The 12,416-nt window shown below is 38.4% G+C and overlaps 1 protein-coding gene across 1 annotated transcript in view; it reads right to left on the bottom strand.

Annotated features, from left to right (window-relative positions):
- tmem8b (transmembrane protein 8B) overlaps positions 1-12,416 on the bottom strand; it is a 164,937-nt gene that overhangs the window by 88,086 nt on the left and 64,435 nt on the right. The window contains exon 2 of the mRNA XM_016476532.1: positions 9,967-10,156. Within this exon, the coding sequence (XP_016332018.1) occupies positions 9,967-10,156 (190 nt within the window). The remainder of the gene's footprint in view (positions 1-9,966; positions 10,157-12,416) is intronic.

Consider the following 12,416-nt stretch of genomic DNA (forward strand, 5'->3'; position numbering starts at 1 on the left):
TGAACTCTCATAATATGGATGGAATTGTTTTTGATGCATTCCGTCCAGCAGTGTGGCAGGCACTGCGTACGGAGTACCCAATCAGACTGGACCCTAAATCATTAAAAGGACAAGATCTGGGTGACACAGAAAATCCAACCACATATGTCCAGAGACAGCTGAAAAGGTGGAAACAAGAGACTGAAGGGAATCCAGAAGGAGACCCATTAATGGCAACATTGTTTAGACATGCTGTGATTGATGCTATGCCGCCAGCCTTAAGGAGCAGGCTGGAGGATGCGGTCGGTTTAAACTCTAAAACACACAAAGAGTTGTGTGACCATGTGTCTCATGCCGTAGAACATAACAGAAAAAAAGAGCAAAAGCTCAAAAGCCAAGAGAAAGAGCTACAGCAAAAATTAACTCAATGGAAACAAAAACCAATACAGAGGCCAGAGAGGAAGAGGCAAACCTTATACTGGTCCTCCAGGTGTGTGCTGGGATAAGTGGGGGCTTTCTTTCTTCACCATAACAAGACTTGGGGGGGCCTTCTCTCTAGGGAGAATTGTGTGCACAAAGGAGCCATTCTATGTATGGACAACTGTATGGGATATATATCCCACGCCTTAAAATCCAACCTGTATAAAAAGAGAGACAGAAAGACATTCTGGAGATGTTTCGCTGCAGAGAGCATCTCCGTTTTATTTTCATTGATGATGAAATAAAATGTATCTTCTGGCATCAAAACTCAAGACTGAGTGTGGTTCCTCAGACGAGCGGCAGACGACACCACAAGTCACACAATAATTCAGACGTGCCCATGACGAATACTGATATTGCATTCATCACTGACACATTTTAAGTGTTCACATATGGATTTATCTTCATAACTGTGCACAGCTAGCTAAACACCCACCAAAAGAAGAATATAACACTTGGAGAAAGCCGTCTGTTTCCCATTACTCAGGTAGTGCAGCACCCTCTTGAAAAAAATATTCCTTTTGAAATCTGGGTCAATGATGTGATGCTCACTTTATGTCCTAGCTATTAATCCACACACAAAAAAAAGGCATATGAGGAGTTCAGATGCAAAAGCCTCTAAGTGTCGTCTGAAATTTTCTTCTAAAATGAGCATTTTTATCAGGCTCTTATATTTTTGTTCAGTTATTTCACTTTAATTGCATAGAAAAGGACCTATACATTGCCATTAGAGTAAAATTACTGAACCTAAACATAGGAGCCTGATCAAAAAAATTCTCATTTTAGAAGAAAATTTTAGATGGCACTTAGAGGCTTTTGCATCTGAACTCTTCATATATACAATGACTTGAATACACCTTCAATACAAATTCTCCCATGTTTCTTTGAATGGCCTTATAATGTCTTCAGATTTCTTTGTGTGTTTCTCCTTCATGAAACAGACATGCAATCTTCAGAGATGGTCATGCTAACCCAGAGGTCCTGGATCCTTGACAGGTAATAACTCAAAGTACTTCTGCTAGAGCTCTGCAGGGTTATTAGATAAGTCATCCTGCCCTTCTTGTACTCTGAGCTAGTGTACCTAAAACATGCCCCATCATTCGGGGTCTTATTCTAAGCCGGAGACCCCATACTGCTTACGTGAATGTGACAACGTTGTTGAAGCACAAGCTTGTGTTCAGCACCGTCAGATAGATGTTTTCAGCTCTGGATAATGATTTTATCTGGGTTGTGTTTTGCACTGAGCCATGAACTTTTTCCTTTGAGGCTGCAGTGGCAGCTCCAGATTTGTACTAAGACGCTGCCTTGTAGTTCTGAGGGAGTGTTCAAACTATAAAGACATTCGTGCAGGTAATATGAACACAGTGCACAGACTGGCAGCTATGGTGCTAGGTTATTTTTTAACAATGTTAAACTTTAACTTCACCCAAAATGCTGCCATCTGATATGTAGATGAGTTTGTTTCCTCATCGGAACAGATTTGGAGAAATTTAGCATTGCATCACTTGCTCACCAGTGGATCCTCTGCAGTGAATGGGTGCCGTCAGAATGAGAGTCCAGACAGATGATAAAAACATCACAATAATCCACAAGTAATCCTAGTTTATCAGTTAATGTATTTTGGACAGAAGTGATAAAAGTGGTTTAAAGTTAAAGCACCTTAATGATGGAACTGTTTATTAAAAACATGCAGCTTTTTCTTCACAAGATGTTAACTGAAGGACTACAGTCATGTTGTGGATTATTGAGACGTTTTATCAGTTGTTGAACTCTCATTCTGACGGCACCCATTCACTGCAGACAATCCACTGGTGAGCAAGTGATGTAATGCTACATTTCTCAAAATCTTTTCCAGGTAAAGTAACAAACTCATCTACATCTTGAAAGACGTGAGGGTGAGTAAATCTTCAGCAAATTAATTATTTTATTTAATTAATTTTTGTAATTTTTGGGTAAACTATGTTTTTAATAGCAACATTTTACAATAAGGTTCAATTTGTGAACATTAGTTAATATATTAGGTATTATTTACAAACAATTAACAACAATTATTTTAGTATTGATAATTAGTATTCATTCATTTAGGTTACTGTTAGTTTAAAAAATGATAAATATAGAACCTATTATTATATAACTTATATAACCATATAAACTAAAATGTATAAAATCCTGCTAAATTCATGTTTCCAAATTAATTAATGTTCTTTTATAATATATTAAGTAATTTATTTCAATGTATGCATCTTGTAATGTTAAAAATTAGTTAGCAGTAAAACATTGTTGTTCGTGATTCTAAATAATGATTCTAATCTAATAATTATCTATTAACAATCTGAACTTTATTGTAAAGTGTTACCGAATTTTATTCTTCATTTTCTTAAAAGATAATCAACAATGCCAATTTTGAGTATGGTGCGATACCGTGACACAGGACTTACATACACATACATAAATGACCACAGCAAAAGACACTTTTTTTTCTAATTAACTTAGCATGTACTGTAAATTAGCATTTCCCTGGGACTGAATGAATCTACCTGACGAAGCTACCATGCATCCTTAATGCTCTTATCTATACAGTTCAAATACTTAAGCTCACACAAGGCGAAAAAAACATGCCATATAAAATATGACATGCAGTATGCAATTTATTGCTCCAAAGGTCTGGCTTCATTTTCCTTTGCAGAGCATGCAGTGCTCTGTTGTGACCCAATTAGTTATACATCCATACATGTGAAAGCAATACAGAGCTATCCTATAAGATCAGAGTCCAAGCTGTATGTAAACTGGCCCTTCAGCAAACAGATCATCATAATCAGATCAACATGCTCTGTAGTCAGTGCATTTCCTCACAATGTTTAAGGTCACACTCTATTAATATCTAGTTGTCAATTAGGCTGGAGAGAGTTTGAAACAAGGTGAAAAAAAACAAGGTTTGGTAATTAACACAAGGCAAGTTTGGCTACAAAAATAACACAAATGAGCACTCACAAAAGCTGGGAGACAGATAAGAATGACATTAATTGGTATTATGAATGTCAATCCATTAAAACAAATGCAATCAAGTAAACATGATATGATGATTAATCTATCAAATTAATAGCAAATAATTACATTTATCAGTATTTTCAGAGAAAAGATCCTACATGAAGGTAATTTGAAAATACTGTAAGTATGTGTACGCATTCAGTAATACAGTATATTTTGGAAATGATTATGCACAGAATTATCACAGGCACTTCAAAATACAGCGAATAAGTCTTGGTACCTTATTACCTTTTAGAACATACATTATCTTCTTGTTAATCAAAAATTTACAACACTGTGTGTATGATGCAACAAGCTAAATGCAAATGCAAGTTTATTACATAGAAAAGAAAAAATACTCTGGTTAACCTGGTACATAACACAACTATACGTTTCTGACACTCAGTTTGTCACAGAGAATAAAGTAAGTCAAACCATATTTATATGTTTTTAAACAGCCATTCAGATTTTTGTATTATTTTAATCTGGACTAAAGTATGCCAGAAAAGATATCTAGGTTCAGTCCATTGCACTATTGTTTTATTGGTCAAGGATATTTTCAATACGGTGATAAAAGCTTAAAGGATTATATTGTGATATGAAAAGTAGATATGTAACATGCCTAAAGCATTAAATAGACATCAATTAGATGTTTTTTTAACTCAATATATTGTTTTGTTTTTTTATCTTTAAACATGGGTTCAGTCAAATGCATCTCATTGAACTCATCAGCTTGATATTAGAGACTCCAAGACAAGAAATGAGTGCATCAGAGAAAGGAGGCATTTAAAATGTGCACAGTTGGGGATACTACATATAAGTAATGACCACTGATGTGTCAGGTGCTTTTTTTTGCAAGAATAAATAGTTTAAAACTTTTTATAATTTAATGTACAAAATTAACATGCTAAATTGACAGCCGTAATTATTACCTTTGAATACATGTAGCCTACGTCAAAGCCTACAAAGAAGAAAAAAAGTTCTTCACAGTTAACCAAAAAAAAAAGCATACATTCATATGAAATTTTAGTGACATTTTCACAAGCACGTAATTATTAGAGTTGTCGCCTCTCCTTGTTTTCAGCACCATGGACAGCAGACGAACAGAAAGACGAATGAGGCACACCATAACATTTAGTTATAGAGTTCTGCTGGGAGGCAGGTCTAAAACCTTGATATTAATATACTCCAGATATCAAGGCATTACTTCAGTGTTGCTGGCACATAGCAGGAGTAGTTTACATTTAGGCCATATGTCCAATCTTTTCTTTGCCAGCTGAAAATGCCAGGCGCTCTTTTGAAAACACCCAGCTGTGGCGCTTGAGAGCACTTTGGAGGCGAAGTGTTTAGCTAGACCCGTGAATGGAACCCATTAATATTTAGCTATTATTTCTCCATTGGTGTTCAGTCATTGTACAAGTAGAATGTGATTGTTGGTGATATTTGTCCTGTCCCTCCTCCACTGTGAATGGAAGGCTGGGTAAATGTTTTACCTACACAGCCTTAGTCCTCAAAACGGACTTTGTTCTGCACGTAACCTGTGGTAAACTTTGAGGTTAAAATGAAAAATTTGACATGCAGCCTTTGTGTTTTTGTCACTCATCTCCTAGTTTATGTCTTGATTAGGTCTGTTGACAATCTCACCCCCTAGATCCTGCATTATGCAAATGAATGGCATAAATCTTGCTGTTCTTGTTCTTGTATTTGTCTAAACAAACAGGCATGAAATGCAGATTGAGTGCTGAAGACTAATTGAGGTGAGGTGATTTCCATCATTGTTTTGCTGTCTCGCATTACCATGCCTCGTGCATTGAGTGCCCGGTCCCTCAGCGAGCATGTGAGATGAATTAGATCTTAAGATCATTAATGTGCATGACACTCGCTGTCTTATTATTGATGAGGGAGAGATAAAGCAAAGACTCCAGGCTTCAGCCAGGACGCCAGACACAAACAGACTGGAGAATCACATCTTTGACCTCAATTATAATGTGAATCCGAACATTACATCACTTATCCCTAAAACCCACATTGCACATTGATTATCTGATGTGGTGTGTCAGTTCCACATAAGAAGGCTTCCCAAAAGCATTGGCTTGATGTTTGAAGGATGATCCAGCGAAAAGGGACTGCTGGGAGGACCTCAGGAGCTCTGTTTCTGCCCAGGCCTCCTGGTTTGTATGGGCCGCAATTAGAGTTGCCACGGCCTGTCCGGCAGCATCATATTGATCTATGGGCTGTAGCGCAGGGCTGTTATCCACTAGACCCAGTCGTACTGTTTCTCCCGTTTCTTTATCTTACCTCCCGCTTTATCTGTCCCCCAGCTCCGAGTACAGCCTGTTTTAATTACCATCTCTCTATGGCACCCCCTGCATGCTATCTGACAGCTGAATCGACAGAATGGAGCCCTGCCTTGTTCATTATGAAAACAGCAAGAAGACCTGGGGCCTCATGGCAAAACTTGTGCGGTAAATGTTCTGTACGCACAAACAGTGCAATCTATGGAGGCCCATCTATCTTTCTTAACTTCCATATAGTCATCTTTCTTTCTAACTCTCTGTCTGTCTGTGAATCCATTCGTCTTTATCTATACATCTTTTTTTCTACCCTTCTTTCCTTCCATCCACCCACCTATCCATATATATTCATCCATCTTTCTATAATCCATCCATGCATCCATTTTTCGATCCATCTTTGTCTATCCATCATTCTATCCATCCCTCTCTCTATCCATTCATCCATCGATGTATCCATCTCTCTGTCTATCCATCCATCTATCCCTCAACATGCATTCATCATCCATCTTTCGATCCATCTTTGTCTACCCATCCCTCTTTCTATCCATTCATCCATCGGTATTCATCCATCCATCCATCCATCCATCCATCCATCCATATATATTCATCCATCTTTCTATCATCCATCCATCCATGCATCTATCCATCTTTCGATCCCTCTTTGCCTATCCATCATTCTATCATCCATCCATCCATCTTTCTTTCTATCCATCTTCCCTTCATCCATCCATCCATCCATATATACATCCGTCCGTCCATCCATCCGTCCATCTATATTTCTGTTTCCATCGTTATATCTATCCTTCTTTCCTTCCATCCATCCACCAATCCATATATCCATCCATCTTTGTTCATGCATCCATCCATCCATCTATCCTTCTGTCTAGCCATTTTTCTATCCATCCATCTTTCTGTCCATCCTTTCATCTACTTTCTAACTTTCTTTCTATCCATCTTCCTTTCATCTATCCATCCGTCCATCTATCTTTCCATCTTTATATCTATCCTTCTTTCCTTCCATACATCCATCTTTGTCCATGCATGCATCCATCCATCCTTCTGTCTAGCCATCTTTCTATCCATCCATCCATCTTTCTGTCTATCCATTCATTCCTCCATCTGTTTTTCAATCCATCTTTGACTGTTCAACCAGCCATCCATCCTTCTTTCTGTCTAGCCATCTTTCTATTCATCCATCCAGTCGGATGGTTAGATGTATCTATACCACTATTTTACTCAATATAGGGTACACTCCTGTCAAAAGAAGTAATATATATATATATATGACCTAATAAATTGCAAATTGGTCCTCCAGCTGTTCCTTATATGTACATTTAACTTTTCCGGCCTCTTATTGCTACCTGTCCCAACTTTTTTGGAATGTGTAGCTCTCATGAAATCCAAAATGAGCCAATATTTGGCATGACATTTCAAAATGTCTCACTTTCAACATTTGATATGTTATCTATATTCTATTGTGAATAAAATATAAGTTTATGAGATTTGTAAATTATTCCATTCCTTTTTTACTCACAATTTGTACAGTGTCCCAACTTTTTTGGAATCGGGTTTGTATATATTTATATTTAAATCGCAGACAGGCCATTTATATTACTTGATAGGCCCCGAAGACACGTATTTCATTATCGCACAAACTGGAACATAGGCATACTTACTGTAATTATGAAAGGCAATATGTTCCCCTGGAGATATGACTGACATTATGAGTTTAAAATACGTCCTTCCGAAGTTAACACTGAGATCACTGTTTATATCGCAACTTTCTCATGTAGCTTTCCCTTGAGGCCACCAGAGAGGTTTATTCACAATATTATATACCCCTGGGAGATAAAAGAGGAGGCTTGAGAAAGTTCTTCTATATGTACAGTCTGAAAGAAATCTGACATCAAAGAAGCATAAGAGCCAGAGAGCATCTGTGGAGGGAGTGCATTTAAAACATCATAACCTGTGCTTAATGCTAGAGTTAATGCTACTTTTATGTTAATTTTAAGGTCAAAGTAGCAGCAGCGGTAGCAGCAAAGTAGTAGCAAACAAATAAAGCATACACTAATGTTCTAATGTTAATGCTGAATGCATGAAAAGCAGACCTCTGTGATGGGGCTATTTGTCAGAGAAACCAGTGGTGGAACATTGACTCAAGGACAGTCTCTTCTCCTCTTTATAATGTCACACAATTAAAGACAGCCAGGAGTTACTTCCTCACCACTTATGATGTACATTCAGTGACAGGCAATAACAAGGTCAGTGTTTTGATGGAACTTTAATGACAGCCAGTGTGCTGGGATTTGAAGACCTGAGTATTCAGTGAATAATATTCTCCATTTTGATTACCCAAGGGCCAAGACTAACTTTAACAACAGCTCTTGTGCTGCACACCATGTGCTGGCTATGAAAGTGCACTGGGATCATTCAAGGATGACTTGAAAGAAATGGACAGAGAAAGATAAAGGCTAAAAGAACACCTTGTGAAGTATCTGAGAGCTCATTGGAGGAAAAATGTACAAGAGTGAGAGTATTCACACTTAATTTCAGGACATTTTTGGCTTCATCTGTGCCTAGAAAGCACGGAAATGGGGTAATGTTGTTGCTTTTTATTTGTAAAATTGGCTTAAAATCTGACCAGGTTTAATGAGATATTCAGGGTTCAATACAAGTTTGGCATAATCAACAGCATAGTGTTGATTACCACCACAATTTATTTCAACTTGACCATCCTTTTCTTTAAAACAAGTATCTGGGTTACAGTGAGGCACTTACAACGCAAGTGAATGCAGCAAATCTGTAAACATTTAAAAATGGTTTCGAAGAAATACAAATATTTTAGTGTGAAAATTACTTACTAACCTTTTCTGTGTAAAATTATATTCAATTTTACAAACTTTGTTGCCATGACAGATAACCCATAAAACCCTCACTGTAAAAAAGATTGCGATTTTAACAGTAAAAGACTGTAAAAATGCCACATTAAAAAAAACTGTTAATTGGTTAACAGGATGTTTCCGTACTATATACAGTGAATAAACTGCAATACAGCTAACCTTACATTTAATGTCATTTTACAGTAAAAGCACTGCTAAAATTATGGTTTATGGAAGTGAAAAAGAACAAGTCATTGTATAATATACAGTGAAAAAACATAAATTGACATTCTCAGAATTCCCTGCATGATACTTCACATTTGATGTTTTTTCATTGAAATAACTGTTTCTACTTATCAGTTGTGTACATTAGGGTTTTATCTGACATCTAATGTTGTTAAATTGTTGTTTATTGCATTATTTTACAATCATGCGTGTTCTGTTTCCATAACGGTGTTCTGTATTTGTGTGAATGACACTGTGCACCTTCTATATATTAGTATTTACCTCCTCAGTTTGTGGAAGAGCTGTTTGTGATTATCTTTGATTCATCGTGTGACTTTCTCATCACAACCTGTTTTTAATGGTTGTTGATGTATTACAATGGTACAAAACAGATATTAGTACTCCAGTAGATTGATATATTAACATTATACCAGTTAATGAAATGTTTTTTTTGTCACGGTAATCAACACTGTGCCACAAATTCTGTCAACTGATCTTAACTTGTGCTAAATCTGATAATATCCCATATTCTCGTCAACCAAAAAAGGTCATTTTTTGTTTTATAACCTTGAGCTGATAACCAAATGACTCAATGTCTTTTATGACTAATAAAAATATAGGACCATCCTAATTTTAGAGGCCATTTAGAATGGATTAAAACAATTCTACTGAATGTGACCCTGTGAAATTAGTAAAAGTGTCAGATTTGGATTTTAAATCTTATCTGTGTCACTTGGTGTTTTATGCTTATGGATCTCCAGTGTGCAGTTATGCTGTGAATTCTGCCAGCACCACACTTGATAAATGCCTTTTTATGGAGAGCACAGAAAATGATCAGCATCTGGGAAATGATCCTTGATCCAATGATCCAATGCTATTTTATCAGGGCAAACAGTGAGTACTCTTCAGTGTGCGTGCCAGAAAGGTCATTATATTCACGCATGTGACATTTGGCTTTTACATATCCCCTCCTCTCATCTAAAATGCTGATTGGACATATGTGACCACATTACGCTGTTGTCCTTGTCTGCCCCCCCCAGCCAACCCTCAGTGGATGTAACCTGGAGATTTAGCCAACTCACACTGTCACATTGCGGTCCGGGCAGCTGTCTCCGAAGGTGCCCCCTTGCTCCTTGAAGGTGATGAGGTTCCAAACAGCCACCATGGTGTCTTCAGGCACGTTGAAGTGGAACAGCTCCACGCTGGCAAAAGAGCGGTAGGCGTTGAGCTTGCGAGGTGTCCGGGTGAAATAGTCAGTTACAAACAGGCAATCTAGGGAGTGGAACAAGGAGAGAGTTATTTAGATAAAAGATGGCGATATATGGCGATTGGCTAGAAGCTGGGTGGGAAGAGGGTTGGAGGAATCAGTCTTAATGCGGTTTGGTTGACCTTCCTTCTGAAAGCTCCACCAGTGATTTAATCACACTTGCCGGGGGTCATGCGTGCTTTGGCTTCGATTCAAAAACCCAGACTCTATGCAAAATTTATTTCGTTGCAATCCCTCAATACAAGGCCAGGGAGGAAGCAGCAAAATGACATTTGCAATCTGCCTTAATGAGCCGTGGCTTCCTATGGCTCCATCGTCAGAGAGCCTAATGGCTTCCAATCTCCTCATGATTTGTAGAGGGAAACATTTATACTCAACTGCCCAGTTGCTTCCATGATATTCATGTATTCCCTGTGTGTTCAACGCACAGGTGCAAATGCAGTTTGCTTGCCCCAGATGAATGTTGCTGTTACTAATGCTGTTACTATTACTGCCCTTTTATCATGACGATAATCTATGGCTGTCAAGAGCAGTCAAGATGCTCAGTAGACTTAATATTCTCTATACACTACATGGCCAAGAGTTTGCGGTCAGTAAGAATTTTTCTTCTGTTCTTTTGAACTTTCTATCCATCAAAGGATCTTAAAAAAATGTATCACAGTTTCCACAGAAATAATGTTTTTGAAATAAGTCTCTTATGCTCAACAAGGCTGCATTTAATTGATAAAGTACTGTAAAACAGTAATATTGTGAATTATTATTTATTATTAAGTTTTATTTTAATATATTTTAAAATTTTATTTTATTTTAGCAATGGCAAAGCTGGATTTTCATTAGCCATTACTTCAGTCTTCAGTGTCACATGATTCTTAAGAAATCATTTTAATATGCTGAATAAATATTTATCTTTTGTAACAAATGTATTTGTGATAAAGTCACATTAGCTGCCACCGCTGGGGAAGCAGCACTAGCACACACACACACACACACACACACACACACACATACACACACACCCGCCTACTTACCTCATTCATCCACCGTACCATTCCTCCCCGCTGGTGCCGCTGTCAGAGTAGCGGGTGCACACGCAATCCTGATAGCACATAGACATTCTCCCATTTCAGCACTCTCCTCTGTCCATATCCATTTCCCGGTCATTTCATACACTTACACTGCACTTGTCGTGTAGTTTCGTCCCTGTGATGTTTGTCTGTGTGGGCGTAGTCAGTCTTCCGGCGGGAAACACTGCGCCGGCCAAACCGAACGAACGAGCGATGGCCGATTATGACATCACTGGCTTGGTTGCGCCGGCGCAGCGCAACCGGAAGCTGGCGAAACCATTGTCTAGTATGAATAGGTGTTTCTGTGTGTATTTTAAGTGTTGGAAGTATGTGTTAAATGTATTAGGTGTGAAATGATTATGTGTTTATTATATGTATATATATATAGAGATCCGAAATTGATTATTATTGACATCATATAACAGATGACAAATAGATGTGGTATTTGTTTGTGTGTTAAATGTTATACTTACCTGAGATTGGAATGGCCCAGAAAGGGGGCGGGGTTTGGCCTATATGAGGCCAAACCTAAAACGGGACTTGTTTTACCAAGTCAAAGCGAGAGTGCAACTACGGTGCCTCAAGTGAACCTCAAACCTGTATATTGTGGATACGTGTTACCTGTACATAAGTACTTTGGATTTTTGGATTTTCTCTGTTTTGTTTTCCACTTTTGTTGTTTCTTTGATACTTTTGAGTTTTGTTTTATTGTGCATCAGTAAATACTTCACTGTGGACTAACACTTTTGGCACTGTAAATAAATTACACCGTGCATCGAAAGTGCTGTTGCGAGTGAGCCATCTTTTTTTTAACATCTTTTACGGACACTTGTTACGTCCCAAGCGAGCTGGTGGTGCTCGCTTTATCACATTTGGTGGCAGCGGTGGGATGGCTACTCGCAAGACAGCGCCGAAAGGTAGAAAACCCAGGGTGGGTTTACGATCCCAAGTGAAGTTAGCGTCAGAGGAGGAGGCGGCCTGGAACTCTGCTGAGACTACGGAGGATGAGGAGAGAGCCACGAGTCTTCCCAAAGTCTCCCCAAAAGCCAGTCAACCACCGACCAAGCCCGTCACTCCTGACGCTACAGCTGGCGAGGGAATGATTTCCCTGATGCGCAGATTTATCAACACTCAGGAGCAGCGAGAGGACCGATATCTGCGGGAGCTCCAAGGTCTCCATGAGTCCATCTTGCAGTCGATG

Source organism: Sinocyclocheilus anshuiensis, unplaced genomic scaffold (genome assembly GCF_001515605.1).
Source record: "Sinocyclocheilus anshuiensis isolate Anshui unplaced genomic scaffold, SAMN03320099.WGS_v1.1 scaffold697, whole genome shotgun sequence".
NCBI classification, from domain to species: domain Eukaryota; kingdom Metazoa; phylum Chordata; class Actinopteri; order Cypriniformes; family Cyprinidae; genus Sinocyclocheilus; species Sinocyclocheilus anshuiensis.